General features: G+C 43.5%; 1 protein-coding gene across 1 annotated transcript in view; it reads right to left on the bottom strand.

Moving 5' to 3' along the window:
* TTLL11 (tubulin tyrosine ligase like 11) overlaps positions 1-16,220 on the bottom strand; it is a 393,649-nt gene that overhangs the window by 303,460 nt on the left and 73,969 nt on the right. Inside the window, exons 5-6 of the mRNA XM_089685248.1 lie at positions 10,740-10,835; positions 6,749-6,858 (exon numbers count right to left, since the gene is read on the bottom strand). Of these exons, the coding sequence (XP_089541374.1) occupies positions 6,749-6,858; positions 10,740-10,835 (206 nt within the window). The remainder of the gene's footprint in view (positions 1-6,748; positions 6,859-10,739; positions 10,836-16,220) is intronic.

Raw genomic sequence — 16,220 nt, 5'->3', positions numbered from 1 at the left:
GTCATTCAAAGTGTGATAGTGCTGAAAGCTGAAAATTGGCCTGGACAGGAAGGGGGTTAAAAGTGTCCGGACTGGAAGTGGTTAAATCGCATCCAATCTGCATATTTGTGAACTGGCACTAACACCAGTATGTAAGCTGAATTAATGTATAAGCTGGGGGTCAACCTTTATCTTCTGGTGTCCCATTTTACACCTTCATCACCTCCAGTGTGCATTTTCTAATAAGTGGGCTCATTCGTAAAGAAAAGCCATATAATTGTGGAAAAGAAATGCAGAAATCGCCCAGTGCAACTTGATAATGAAAGATGCTGACAGAAATTAAATCTCCTTATAAACAAACAAAATAGAGAAATAGCAGTTCTGGCCTTATAAATCAGCTCCAGTGCTATGCCTGGGGATCCGCAAGACATTTCACTTAATCATTACAACTTACATTTCTATTTATTTACTTTACAAATAATAACAGAAAAAGAAATAAAAGAGAGAGTTCGAAGGGAATAAAAGCGTGTTCTGGATTTTCTTTCAGGACAAGACAGTTGTACAAGAATGCAGGCGAAACTGTCCTTCAGTTGGAAGTAATCCGGGTGAAGACGAACCAGTGAAGGCCTCACAAGTGTGCCAGTGATTTGATTTCTCCCTGAGATAGAAGCACTCCGCTGCCTTTTAAGAGGAGAAGAAAAGCAGATCTTTGTTGTGTGACAAAATGCTGAAAATACACAGAAAGCTGGCAGCTCCGGCCAGCATGCGGTCCCAATTACTGCAGCACGCTGATAAATACTGCAGCCAATTAATTCCTCAGCACAGAAAATCATTAGAACTCTGCCATCTCCCAGCAGCTCACTACCTTGTCTCCTTTCGGACTGGCCTGACAAAAGTCAGACCCGGCCAATTCAGAACCTCATAGACAGGGTAGCAGCCATCTTGGCATGGAGACCTCATTTATAGGCTAGTAGAGGTCAGGAGAAAACAGGTGTGTCACAAAGCACCTGGCAGGGAACCACCACATAAACAGACCTCCCACTTTCTTCATATTTGACAAGGAAGATTCTGATTGGTCGATTCCACAAATGTAGCCAATAAATACCGTAACAACAATTGGATCCACTGTGAAAACTAATCTTATTGTAATCCAATGAGGTACCATCCTAATTACACAGCTGCCAGCAAATCCAGTTGAACTGGCCAAAATGGAGGAAGATCTGAGAGGGGCATGTAGAGAGTGTCCCACCTGCATTTGGTCATATCTGTCCACAAACCATGTTTAATAAACACTATGAGAAATTGAACTGCCAATCACAGTGAATTCATACAACACTGCTGGGGAATGTGTGATGTAAAGAGACATTTGTATCAAATGAAAGGAACAGAAATGGCTAATTGCACTGACCCTAAACACAGCAGTTACAATATTTAGGAAAGCAAGTGATGAAAAGATTCTAGTTATTTGTCACAAAAAAAAGGAGGTGGAAAGCATTCCTCTTCATTACATTTTTTTAATCTACCCATATTATTTTTAGCAATAATTTTTCAACAATTATGCAACAATTTTCTAGACAGGCCTATTTCAGATTCATATACAGGGATGATCAGCTATGTCTGAATTATCTGAGATGAATGGAAATTTGTGAATAATGGTGCAATAGTGATAAATTGTCTAAAGCATGTGGAATTATTGCTGTTGGTGTTGTTGAAGCTGCACTGCCTTCATGCATTTCTATATCTCTGGAGAATTAAACCTATTGCTTTTTATTTCCTCCTGTAAGTCAAAGTAAATAAGGAATTTCCAGCCCCAGGCAAACAAAAACTGCCAGGTTGTGGGTTGTTTGCTCTCTATCTTCTCAACAATCTTGCCATCTCCTCACCGGTCCAATGTTTTTGATTCCCTTTTGGTTCTCTCCCTCTGTCTTTCCTGACTCACTCCCTATTTCCTAGTACTCTCCAACTCCCTACTAGCTCACTACCTACATCCCAACCTTTTCTGCATCTTTCCTGGCCTGCTTCTTGCATCCCTACTAGCACACACATTGCCTCCACCCTGGTCGTCCACCTGTCTACCCCCTGGCCCACTTCCCGTTTCCCTCATGGTCCGCCCTCTCTGTAGCTCTCCTGGTCCTCTTTCCCTGTCCTTACTGCCCCCCTCCCTCCCTCATAGTACTCTTCCTGCCTCCCTCCTGGCCCATACTCTACCTCCTTCTTGGTCATCTCCCTCTGCCCTAGCTATCAAATTCTCTCCCATCTAGTACTCTCTCGACTTCTTCCTACTTCATTCCTCCCAATCCTCTCTCTTTGTATTTCCTGGTCATCTTCCTCTGTCCTGGCCCATGCCTATCTCCCTTTTTGTGCTCTCCCAATGTCAAGCCTGGCTCACTCCCTCCCGCCTAGCACTCTCATTGCCTCCTTATTAGTCTATATATACCTCCTGATACTCACTTTCTCTCTGTACATCCTGGCCCTTTGCCTCCCTTCTGGCCTACACAATGCCTCCCTCTAGGCCCTCTCCCTCTGTCTTACCTTGCCCACTACTTTCTAGCATTCTGCCTGCCATATATCGCAGCCCTACTCTTTCCTGATCCACTCCTTCTATACATCCCAGCCCTCTCCATTCCTCCCTCCAGGCTCTGGGAGATGAAAACCTACATTTTTGGACTCTATTTCCCCCACAGTGAACTTTCTCTGTTCATTAAATCAACTTATTTTATTTGCAGTGTAATTAGCAAGACAGAGCTGGGAACCATATTTTTTCAGATGACAGGAAAGAAAATGATTAGTTTAGTAGAAAATGTATGGTAATCACCAGACTCTTGAAGAGGACATTGAAATGAACAAACCATCCATGATATACGCAGTTTCCAATTAAGAAGCAGCGGAAAAGGCATTCTGTAAAATCTGAAAGAGTCCAATGCTTGCTTTACAGCGGAATTTTACAATCAGGCACCACAGCTTTTCAAAGACCTTTCCTCAGAAAACAGCTTGTAATCAAGAGTTTTCTGGTTATTTTTTAATCTAAAGAGTTCTGCATGTGCAAGGACATCAGACACAAGTGCAGAAAATGAGCTTTTTTATTCTGTAACTAAGCAAAAGAAATAAGAGACTCTGGAAAAGTTTTCAGATCTTTCAAAAGTCAAACTTTAGAAGTGAAAACTGCCCCATGTCAAAAAAAAATGACAGAATGGAAACACATTTGCTTCTTCTGGAGTCACCCATTGCAATCTTTAACCTGGAAATATATAGCACTTCTTCATGAGAAACAACCCAAAACAGACAGCATGAAAGCGTAGTTCTACTTCTGGAGACACCAATGCCAAACTGCCAGTTAGAGAATGCAGAGCTCTCGTGACACAGACTGACACTGACATATAATGGAATAGGTAAAGAACATTCATTCTGAGGCCTGGAGAGTTATGGACAGGAGTTATGCAAGCAACTCATTAGCAGAATTTGAAGAAAAAAAAAAAAAAAAGACCAAATCGCTAGTGGATCCCATTTACAGAAAACCCTGTGCAACTGATGCATTGGTTGGCATTGAAGCAATTGCATGGATATAAAAAAAAAAAAAAAAAAAAAAAAAGATCAAATTTGGAGAGTATAATGTAACAGAAATATAAAATTATGCCATAGTGTGACCTTGTTTCACTTCTCTGAAATAAAGAAAGCACAAACTGATATATCAATGCCTAGATAGTATTATCGTTTATATTACAGTATTTTCCACCTACAAATACTATACAGTTCTAAAGTTCTATCATATTCAGTAGTGCTGTATGTAGAACACTGGGCTATTCATATTAGTCTATGCACCAGAGGGGATCTTACAATCCAAAGTCTTTGCCACAGTCTCACATTGGGGCCAAATTCACATTGTAAAACACTAAAAGCTCCATGTACTACAGCCTCGGTGCAAACTGAATCCAGGATTCTACTGCTGCAATGGCTACCATGCCTGCCAATCACTTTCTATTGGTCTGATAGTTGTAACAACCTACATCAGTTGTAGGTAACCTCGGCACTCCAGCTGTGGCGAAACTACAAATTCCATCATGCTTCTGCCTCGAAGTCATGCCTGTGGCAAAGTTTTGCAATGTCTTATGGGACTTGTAGTTTCGCTAGAGCTGGAATGTCGAAGTTGCCTACGCCACATCTAGATGCAATCATGTCATAGTATATAGGATGATTTCTTTTAAACTAGAGGAAACATTGATATAACCCCTCCTCCCCAGCAGTCAATCATATTCCAGGTGTCCTTTTTCCCATACAAATTAGATAATAAAAGGAAACATCCTGATTGGTTGGTATAAACAAAGCAAACATACTGTAAAGGTTTATTTAGTGCAGTCAGCCTTGGCAATAAGTTTTCTATGGAATTATTTTTTTTACATTAATTTTTGTAAACATAGACACAGCAGATACGCCCACACAGATGGACAGAATAACTGCACTAAAAAGGTAAGCCATTGGAGACACATTTTCACACCCTGCAATCAGCAGTGGAAATTAAACTCTAATTGGTCAATAAAGGCCACAGTGCTGTTCCTGGATATGTTTATTTTCTCCAGTTTTATACAAAACGTACATTTCAGGAGAAAATCTATTTATTTTAATATCCTTACATGTCACCGCACAGTACATTGTAAAGCAGCCATCTATCAGAGGTGAGGAGCGATCTGCTATGTACATTACGCAATGTGCACATAGAACAAAGTCCCAGAGTTATAATAAAATCACAGGAAAAGCAGATTATCCTGACAAGATCTGGAAGAACTGAGTGTGAGCTCTGACAAGGCCTTATCTCATCAAACTATAATCTTATTACTTATGATCCTTCCACTAAAACTTCACTAAAGAATCCAACATCCTAGACCGCCTGCTGCAAGGCCTTCTGGGTATACTGCCTCTTAGCTTGTTTGTTACCATGACGGCGCACCCGGTTTACCGAGCATCTGTGACAAATCAGCAGAAGAATCCTTCATGGGAGAGCAAGCTCCGACTTCTGTCACACTTCCTACGAGAACCAAACTTAATTACATGAGAAGCTTTAATTATGTTAAACCAAACTTCATCTTACTTACTGTTCCAGAATATATGCAGCTTGGCAATAATCTTCCTATCGCTTTAGAACGCTTCATAAAGTTTGAGATCAATTCAGCAGAAAGTATTCAAAAATACAGATGAAGCTGCAGCGTTACATACAGTACATCTGAGGACCCAAAACACTGACAGACAGAGGGTGCAGAATACTGGCACACAGGCACTTGGAGGTTCAGAACAATGACATTGACACTTGGTGGGCCCCAGAACAATGAAACCCTGATACATGGTGTTTCAGTAGAATAACACACTGACACTTGGGGGCCTCAAGACAATGAAAAACTTACACTTGGGAGCCCCAGGACAATATAATACTGACAATTCTATTTCTTTGACATATTCTATGCAATTTTTTTATGTTATTAATCATGTATTTGAATCAAAGTTTCTACTTTTTTAGAATGTGTTGATCTATTTGTCTTCGGTGCAAGTTTTGTCAAAAGTCCCATTGGCAGTTTGAATGTATGAGAATAACACATTGACACTTGGGGGGCCCCAAGATAATGAAACACTGATACTTGGGAGCCCCAGGACAATGAAACACTGATACTTGGGTTCCAGAAGAATAAACACTGCCACTTCGGGGTACCAGAACAATTATAGTTGAGGTACCAGAAGAATAACACAGACATTTGGGAGTACAAGAACAATAATTCAGACATTGGAGATTCAGAACACTGGCAACCATAGTGATTCAGCACTGTGCCCTACCCTATTTCAAATTTTTAACATATCAATTTCAGATAAAACGCAGCAGCTTAGCACACAACAAGGGTAGTTTAGCTTTTAGTGCAGAGTAATTTTGTATATACAGTATGTCCTTGTGATATGACAAAATCTGCAGTTTATTGCAGCGGATTAGATATTGAATGTTTTATAGCCTCACAAATTCCATATCATGCCATTTTTCCACTGACAGCGATTAGTTATGTGTACTGGTGTGTATCCCACTACCTGAAGGCTGCTGCTTCTGGCAAAAATCTTCAGCAGAGATATTCTGGCGATGTGAGAATGAACTGCAGTCACTGCTACTGAGAACAGCTGTGCCACTTGCTTGCCCCACCATTCACAAAACTCATATTACTATTCTCCCACAATGCATTGTGTTCTGTGAATGGAGGAAAACCATTTGAATTTATGGAATGCAATGGATTGTGGGAGAGTAATAACAAAGAGGGCAGAAGGGGCAGGAAAGTGTGTGGTCTTTCCCACTTGCAGCAGCCCCAGTTAACTCTCACAATGCCAGAAGACAGACTCTCAGGGCAGCATCTGGCAGCTCTGAAGGAGGCACTGCAGGGAAGATATTTAGCATAAGCAGCAGCCTGCAGATAATGGGATACACATCATTACACATAACTAATGTGTTTGGGGCTGTATCCCCCCCCCCAAAAAAAAAGCAACTTTAAGCAATGCCTCCAGTCAAACAGAAATAAAAGCAGTTAAATACAAAATCTATGACCTGTAAAGCAATTTGCATCTTTTTATGTACTGCTGTGCTATAGCACATGTGAAGGGAGTCAACACTTTTCATACTTTACCCATGCTGAGCTCTCTTCCTCTCCTGAGCACACCAGAGCTGCCACTCCTATCACAAGGCTGAATCAGAGCAGCTATAACATATATCCAAATATACAACATATCCACAATTTCCAATCACACTCACTGGCTCCTCCTCTGCCATGGATCCACCAGACGCAGTGTGTCCCTAATTACGGCAATTTTCACCTCCTCATCCACTAAGCTCGGCACATTCTCGAAAATGCCAGGAAGAAGCTGCAACACCCAGACAAAAGACACTATGTTATAGGAAATGATGTGAATACTTTGCTCTCTGATTAGCATATTTAATTGGAAACAATTTATTATCACCAAAGTCAGTGTTTGATTGTGTTATTCAAACAGGCCCACAAGCTATTTTTCAGATAAATCACAGTTATTAATATTACAGTTTTAATGATGATGTTAGGAATATCTAAGTGTTTCCACTTGAGAAATTTCTTGAGAAACTGCAAATGAATGTAAATAAACACAGATAATTAGTAGGCAGTTCCCCAGGATTTTCATTGCCAGGTTTACCTGAAATGAAAAGCAGCAATAGTTGACAATGGTGCAAACATCTAAATTTGACAAACAAATGTTTTAAAATGAAATAGAATCCAGTTGTCCAATAGGAAATAAGTGTATTTTCAAACAGTCAGTATAAATATGTTTATGTTATATTCCAATATTTACTCACACGGGAAAGGGAAAGCCCACAGAGTAAGGACAGCAGTGGATTCACCAGGTGATGCTCCTTCACTGTCCAATCAGCAGACTGGGACAGGTCAGTGACCAGTGAATTGTATCGCTAAATTGTAGTAAAAAGACAGTCACAGACCTGTCTATGTTGTCAGCTAGGGGTGCTAAATCACAAGCATAGCAGAACAAAATGGCAAAGTCATTTGGAAGGCACAACCTCAATTCCAAAATAGTTGGGAAGCTGTGTAAAATCGGCATGAAAACATAATGAAATGATTTGTAAATCTCATAAACCCATATTTTATTCACAACAGAAATAGAAAACATATCAAATGTTTAAACTGAGAAAATTAATCATTTTAGGAAAATAAAAGGTCATTATGAAATTGATGACAGCAACACATCTCAAAAAAGTTGGGACAGGGCCATGTTCACCACAGTGTAGCATTCCCTCTTCTATTAACAACACTCTGTACACTTCTGGGAACTGCTAAGATCAGTTGCTGGAGTTTTGGGAGGGAAAGGTTGTCCCATACATGCCTGATATAGAATTCTAATTTCTCAACAGTCCTGGGTCTTTTTCGGATTTTTTTGGTTCAAGATGTGACAAATATTTTCACTTGTGAAAGGTCTGGACTACAGGCAGGCCAGTTAAGCACCCGGACTCTTCTACTATGAAGACGTGCCATTGTCATAGATGCAGTATGCAGTTTAGCATTGTCCTGCTGAAATATGCAAGGCCTTCCCTGAAAAAGATGTCATACGGATGCTGTTTTAAAACCTGGATACATATTTAAGCATTGATGTTGCCTTTCCAGATGTGCAAGCTGCCAGTTCAATAAATTCACGAATGCACCCCCATACCAGCAGAGATGCAGGCTTTTGAACTGAGCGCTAATAAAAACTGGAAGGTCCCTCTCCTCTTTAGTCTGAAGGATGAAGCACCAATTGTTGCCAAAAAGAATGCTTAATTTTGATTCGTCTGACCACAGAACAGTTCTCCACTTCGCAACAGACCATTTTAAAAGAGCTTTGGTCCAGAAAGGATGGCAATGTTTCTGGATCACATTCAGATATGGCTTCTTTACGTGATAGAGCTTTAACTTGCATGTTGAATGGTCGTGTACTGTGTTCACAGACAGTGATTTTTGAAAGTATTCCTGAGCCTATGCAGTGATGTCCATCACAGAATCATGCCTGTTTTTAATGTAGTGCTGCCTGAGGGCTTGAAAATAACGGGCCAATATTCTGTTTCAGCTTTGTCCCTTGCGCACACAGATGTTGAAGTGTTACTAAACCCACAACAATAAAATAAGTCTGTATATGCAGTAAAGCATGCTTGTTATACTCACTGTGGAACCTAAGGGGTTAATCCTCTGCATTGTGTAAAAAGGTTGTTTGATCCTTTCTTCTCTGCCCCTCCTCTTGTTGAAATGACCACCTGATACAGACTGAATCTGTAGTCCCATGCACATGCTCAGTTTGGTATTTATTGCAGTGCATTTGATCAGCACAGTGTCAATCAGCACTGTCCAGACAGAGGGTCAAGGGTTTCACATCCTCCTAGAGCAGAACAAAACCTCTTCCTACAAGCTTTAACCAGTGCTCTGCTGAAGTCACAAGACTGCTCTAAGTGCTGATGAGAAAAGGTATTTAGCAGTTTATATTTACTAAAATAATTGCACTTCCATGTTCTGTGTACTGTGGGAGACCAGATATAGTGAATGCAGGGTCTTGGGTTTACTAACACTTTAATATTGACTGCTGTTACATGTCCTTTATTATTATGTTTGAATAAACTCCCTCATTGGATTACATTTGTCCTCCTGGCAATATCTTGGTTCAACTCAGATACTTTAGTTTGCCTAGCACCATCTTGTGGCCTTTTATCTATAGCACTCTTCCTCAGTTTTTTCCATGTTAGTACCACTTTGCAGGCTTTTTGTTGTCCTGTCCCGACTTTTTTGAGACATGTTGCAGCCATCAATTTCAAAATGACCTTATTTTTTCTTAAAATTGTATATTTCTCGGTTTAAACATTTGATATGTTTTCTATTTTTTACTATGAATAAAATATGGGTTTATGAGATTTGCAAATCATTGCACTGTTTTCATGTAGATTTTGCACAGTTTTTTTGGAACTGGGGTTGTAAAACATTTTACATATGTATTTTAACTCTGTATAAGCTGTGTGGCCAGACTCAGAAACCTAGAAGAACGAAGGCAGAAAAAAAAAACCCAAAACCTTTTTTAACCTTTTGTTCGAGTATAGGTCTAGGTTGGTCACAAGCATTTCTGAATTCACTTATTGTTAACTGACTCACTACCACTGCTGGAGGTATGTTCCAAAGATCCAGTACTCTTTCACTAAAATAATACTTTCTAAGTTTAGTTCTGAACTTTCTTCCTGCTAGTTTGAGTTCAACTGCTAAAAAAAAATATCATTTGGTTCTTATTTCACAAACCACATGCACTATGTGGATATTCCATTCCAAAGCCATTGTAAATAATAAGCCCCTACTTTGAGGCTATCACAGCCTACACTCTGGAAAGGCTTTCTATAAGATTTTGCAGTTTGTCTGCAGGCATTTGTGCCCATTTAGAAAACAGAGCATTTGTGAGGTCAGGTACCTAAAGAGAATGAAAAGGCATGGCTCAAAATCTGTGTTTTAAATCAGCATAAAAGTGTTCAGTAGTGTCAGCCTCAGGGTTCTGTGCAGGCAGTTTGAGTTCCCCCACAGCAAACTGGTCAAGCCATGTCTTTTCGGACTTAAAGAGTAACCCCACTTTTGTTGAGAAAAAAAAAATTCCCCTCTGGATAATCTATGTACACTGCAGGGATTTTAACTAAATTTGCTGCAGATTCCTACCTTTTGTTATCGTGAAGAAATAGCAGTTTGTTTGTCTGTGTCCATGTGCTAAGTGAATCTGCATGGGAGTGACTTTATAACCATTAATCAGCTGCTGCAGCTGCAGTGCTCTACTGAGGAAAGTGGCAGGATCTGAATCCTTTTAGATATTATTTCCCTTTTGTAGTTTCTCAACAAAAATTGCATTTTTGTTGCAGGAGATGCTCAAAATCCGACTTGTATCTGAGTGCAGACTTCTGAAAAACCAGCAAGCCAATCACACAAGCAGGGAATTCCATTTCTAGGTGGATTCTGTACACCCTCTGTTTACAAAACACTTTAAAGTAGCCATACTGCATTTTACAGAAAATTTCAGTACTGCAAATTGAAAAGGAAAGGTAATTTTTAATGACATTCATTTAAAATATGACATTTTATCCACTATATTAATTTTTTTATTTACTATTTTTTTTTCTACAAATGTGGAGTTACCCTTTAAAGGGTGTTCACACATATTTGCCCATATAGTGTAGACTACATTACAGTAATCATCAATCAGCTTCCCACCTCTTGTTCATGTTCAATCTTCATGCTGGGATTTGCATTCACCTCTAGAAGAATTGGCTTGAGATTCTTCATCAGAAGGATGTCAAATCCTAAAATCTGTAGGAAGGGCAGAGGCACAAGCACACATCAGATCCCTCCACACAGCTCTCCAGTATAAACATAATAGCAGGGCAAATATATAAATGAAATTTTCTGCATCTACCCACATGCTTGCTGTAATGGGAAACATGTATTAAACAGATGGTGGGGTGTATCAGGAACAACAGAGCTTACAACACAGGTTCAGAAGATGTATGAATATACCTTATTGGTAAAGTTCTAGAACTGAAAGAGACTTGGAAAGTAAAGCTGCCCCAAGCCAGCACAAGTCCAGTAAAATTGTATTGTAATTTTCTTACTAAAAATATTTGTTTTATGGTCAACATTGCTGGTGCAGGAGCTTTACATGGAGCTCTGGGCATTGCTGTCCTCACAACGATCCTTTTCAGACACTGCACTGTTCCATCTCAAAGAAAACAGGATTATGATACTCTGCATTAATAAAGGCCTGTGTCAATGTGCGTTTCTTCATGTCAGCACTGCTTCTCTGTCCCATATAAGGTAATAAGAACACAAAAACAGCTTAAAGCAGGTTGTAGCTGCTTAGAAGGTCAACTACAGGAAAAAACACACCTGTAAATTAACTCTGAATGATCTCTGAAGCATCTGAAACAGATGCTGAATACAAATGGTATGCACCTAAATGCAAGATGCATATGCCAATGGAGACTGGCCCTAAGATTAAAGTGTTACTAAACCCACAACAGTAAAATTAGACGGTATATGCAGTAAAGCATGGTTGTTAAACTCACTCTGGAACCTAAGGGGTTAATCCTCTGCAATGTGTGAGAGGTCCCTCTCCTCAGTCTGAAGGATGCGGCGCCAATGGTTGCCAAAAAAGAATGCTTAATTTTGATTTGTCTGACCACAGAACAGTTCTCCACTTTGCAACAGACCATTTTAAATTAGCTTTGGTCCAGAGAGGATGGCAACGTTTCTGGATCAGGTTCAGATATGGCTTCTTTGCATGATAGAGCTTTAACTTACATGTTGAATGGTCTTGAACTGTGTTCACAGATAGTGATTTTTGGAAGTATTCCTGAGCCTATGCAGTGATGTCCATCACAGAATCATGCCTTGTCTCTTGTTCATAAAGATGTTAAAGTGTTACTAAACCCACAACAAATCAGTCTGTATATGCTGTAAAGCAGGGGGCCACATGCGGCCCACCAAGGACATTTATCTGGCCTGCCGGGCAGGGGCGTATCTGCCGCGAGGCAAGGGACTAGGGTTTGGCAGGTCGGGAGAGCTCGGCAGCGCTTGGGTGGGAGGCAGAAGGGACCAATGCCGTCACTGCAAAGGGCTGTGCTTGGCCAGGGGAGCATGCTCGTGTGTGCTAGAGCTGGGCATGTTCGGGCGGGTTCGTGTGTGCTCGGCTGCGAGAGAAGAGAGAAAACCTGTCAGCCATGGAGCTGGCTGGAGAGGGGGCCGGGTGGCACACAGAGGACCGTGCATTTCTCTTTTGCTCTATGTGCCGCCGATCACCTGCCCCATCCATCTCCTGCATGTCAGCTACTGTATGCTCTCCCACGGCTGCCCCCCCACTCCAGCACTGCAGGGGATCTGTCAGCATATGCAGTCCCCAGTGCTGACAGTTCCCCCCACCCCCCTCACACAGACCGGAGAGCAGAGAGAAAGCTGCCCCTCCTCCTCCCGTCCTCTCCTCCCGTCCTCTCCTCTTGTGTCTGCCCCGCCCACACTTCCAGCCAGCCTTGTGTCTTCTTTCCCCCCTCTCTTCTCTCTCTCCCCCCCCTCGCTCTTCTCCTCGTTTCTCCTTTTCTCTCTCTCCCCCCCCTCTCCTCCTCTCTCTCCTCCCCATCTCTCTCTCTCTCCCCTCTTTCTCCTCCCTCTCTCTCCCCCCTCTCTCTTCTCTCTCATCCCCCCATCTCTCCCCCCCCCCCTCTCTCCCTCCTCTCCCATCTCTCTCTCTCTCCCCCTCCTTCTCTCCCTCCTCTCTCTCTCCCTCCTCTCTCGTCTATCTCTCCTCTCTCTCTTTCCTCTCTTCTCTCTCCCCGCCTCCTCTCTCTCTCCCCCTCCTTATCTCCCCCCCCCTCTCTTTACATTGTACACAGATCTGACCCAACAAGGTGTCCTGCATTTACCGTATATTTCGCTCCATAAGACACACTTGGGGGGAAATGTCTGTGCGTCTTATGGAGCAGCCGGCCCAGTATTATTATTATTATTATTATACAGTATTTATAAAGCGCCAACAGTTCGCTCAGTGCTGTACATTACAATGGGAGACAGAACATGCGACAGTACGACAACAATACAATGTGATACACGAGAGGTTCAAGGGCCCTGCTCTTTTGAGCTTACAAACTAGGAGGGAGGGGATAGTGGTACAGGAGGAAATGGCTGTGGGGGATGGAGTGGTAGGAAGAGTGGAGGAGGTCGGCAATTAGCAGGGGGTGGGGTAGGCTTCCCTGAAGAGGTGGGTTTTCAGGATGCGCCTAAAGGAGAGGAGAGGAGAGTAGGTGATAGTCTGATGGATTGGGGTAGGGAGTTCCAGAGGATGGGTGACGCCCTGGAGAAGTCCTGGAGGTGGGCATGGGAGGAGGAGACCAGGGAACTAGAGAGAAGGAAGTCTTGCGAGGAGCGGAGAGTGCGCGTTGGGTGGTATTTAGATATTAGGTCGGTGATGTAGTTTGGGGCAGCATGATGGACAGCTTTGTACGTCAGTGTCAGGATTTTTAATTTGATCCGTTGGGCAATCGGAAGCCAGTGGAGGAATTGGCAGAGGGGGGTGGCAGAAACGGAGCAGTTGGTATAATGGATGAGTCTGGCTGCCGTATTCAGGATTAACTGAAGCGGAGATAGCCTGTGGCGGCAGGCCAGTGAGGAGGGAGTTGTAGTAATCGAGTCATGATATGATGAGGGAGTGGATGAGCTGCTTAGTGGTTTCCGGGGGTTAGGAACATGCGGAGTTTGGCGATGTTGTGGAGGTGGAGTCTGCATGAGTTTGTTAGTGATTGGACTTGGGGCTGGAAAGATAGATTAGAGTCAAGCATGACCCCAAGTACTCTGGCTTGTGGGGCGGGCCTGATGGTGGCATTGTTGGACGTGATGGAGAAGTCAGTGGGGGGTGGTGTGCGGGCTGGGGGGAAGACGAGGAGCTCGGTTTTGGAGAGGTTCAGTTTAAGGAAGTGGAGCGACATCCAGTCTGATATGTCGTTCGGTAGGCTTGTGATTCGGGCGGAGACTGAGGGGGTGAGGTGAGGGGTGGAGAGATAGATTTGCGTGTCGTCAGCATAGAGGTGATAGCTGAAGCCATGAGAGTGTATGAGTTGGCCAAGGGAGGAGGTGTAGATGGAGAAGAGAAGGGGCCCGAGGACAGAGCCTTGAGGGACCCCAACAGAGAGGGGGAGTGAGGGGGAGGTGGTAGCGTTGTAGGTAACGCTGAAGGAGCGATGTGATAGGTAGGACGAGAGCCAGGAGAGAGCGGAGTCTCTGAGGCCAAGGGAGTGTAGCTTTTTGAGGAGAAAGGGGTGGTCGACTATGTCGAAGGCCGCAGAGAGGTCGAGGAGTATGAGCACTGAGTAGTGGCCATTAGCTTTGGCGGTTAGCAGGTCGTTGGATAGTTTGAGTAAGCTAGTTTCGGTGGAGTGTAGGGGACGGAAGCCGAACTGTAGGGGATCGAGGAGGTTGTTGTCATTGAGGAGGGAGCTTAGGCGATTGTAGAAGTGTGGATGTAAATGGCAGCAGGGAGATGGGTCTAAGGTTGTTTGGGTCATTGGGGTCCAGGGAGGGCTTTTTAAGTATAGGGGTGATGTGCGCGTGCTTCAGAGAGGAGGGGAATGCGCCGGAAGAGAGGGAGAGATTAAAGATGTGGGTGAGGGAGCGTAGGATGGAGGGGGAGGGAGGTCGTAGGAGTTGTGAGGGGATAGGGTCGAGGGGGCAGGTGGTGAGGCGGGCATTAGAGAAGACTTTGGTGACTTCCTCGATGGTAGTAAGGTCGAAGGAGTGGAGTGTGGAGGGGGCTTCAGTGTGAGGAATGTTAGGTGGGGTGGGGTGGGGTGGAGGTCAGAACAGTGGTGAGGCCGAGGGAAAGGGGTGATGAGGGGGTTGCTGTGTGAGAGGGGACGGGTGGGGAGGAAGTTTGAGCAGCGGCGATGTACCTGCGAATAGTGTCAATCTTGTTTTTGAAATGATTGGCAATCTCAAGGGCGGTGAGTGAGGTGCTGGGTGGAGGTGGGGGCGGAGAGAGTAGGGAGTTAAAGGTGGAGAAGAGCCAGCGAGGATTGGAGGAGAGGGTCTTGATGAGGGTCAGGAAGTAGGCTTGTTTGACAGCATGGAGGGAGGAGGTGTAGGTGTGGAAGGCAGATTTATAGCGGGTGAAGGCTAGTTGGGATCTAGTTTTGCGCCATAGTCGCTCCAGCACACGACTGCGTCGTTTGAGAGCTTTGGTGTGTTCAGTCTGCCAGGGCTGGAGCGGTCGGGGTCTGATGTTACGTGTGGTTAAAGGCGCTAACGAGTCAAGGGCGGCTGACAGCGAGTTGTTGTAGGCAGTCATGGCTAGGTCGGGGCAGGACAGGGGGAGAATGCTGTCATGGAGCTGATCAGCTGCAGAGTGGAGAGGGGCAGGGTTCAGGTGCGGAGGTTACGGCTGGTAGTAGTATGACACTTGGAGGGGTAGGCGTTAGAGAGGGAGAAGACAAGGTCCATGATGTTCCCGTCGGAGTGGGTGGTGGATTGTATGCACTGTGCAAAGTCCGCCGTTGTATGTCCGCAGTCTCTGGTCATCTCCTGTACTGTGTCCGCATTTGTTCATAGTTTTTTTTTTTAAACTATAGTCCGGCCCTCCAACGGTCTGATGGACAGTGAACTGGCCCCCTGTTTAAAAAGTTTGAGGACCCCTGCTGTAAAGCATGCTTGTTATACTCACTGTGGAACATAAGGGGTTAATCCTCTGCAGTGTGTAAAAAGGCTGTTTGATCCTTTCTTCTCTGCCCCTCCTCTTGTGGAAATGACCATCTGATACAGACTGAATCCGTAGTCACATGCACATGCTCAGTTTGGTGTGTATTGCTATAGAGTTTTTTTTTCTTGGGAGAGTGCATGTGATCAGCACAGAGACAGACAATCAGCACTGTCCAGAAAGAGGTCAGGGGTCCTGCATCCTCCTAGAGTAGAATGAAAACTCTTCCTACAAGTTTTAACATGTGCTCGGCTGGACACTGATAGAAGTCACAAAACTGCTATATACTGCTGATGAGAAAAGGTATTTAGCAGTTTATATTACCTAAAATAATTGCACTTCCATGTCCTGTGTACTGTGGGAGACCAGATATAGTGAACGCAGGGTCTTGGGTTTAGTAACACTTTTAGTACTACCGCTCTCCTATGCAGAATATCATCTAATATGTAAAGGATCAGGCA

This window comes from Staurois parvus, unplaced genomic scaffold (genome assembly GCF_062004578.1).
Source record: "Staurois parvus isolate SC_StPar_1 unplaced genomic scaffold, SC_StPar_1.0 ptg000365l, whole genome shotgun sequence".
NCBI lineage: Eukaryota > Metazoa > Chordata > Amphibia > Anura > Ranidae > Staurois > Staurois parvus.
This window is presented reverse-complemented; position numbering and strand designations above follow the sequence as displayed.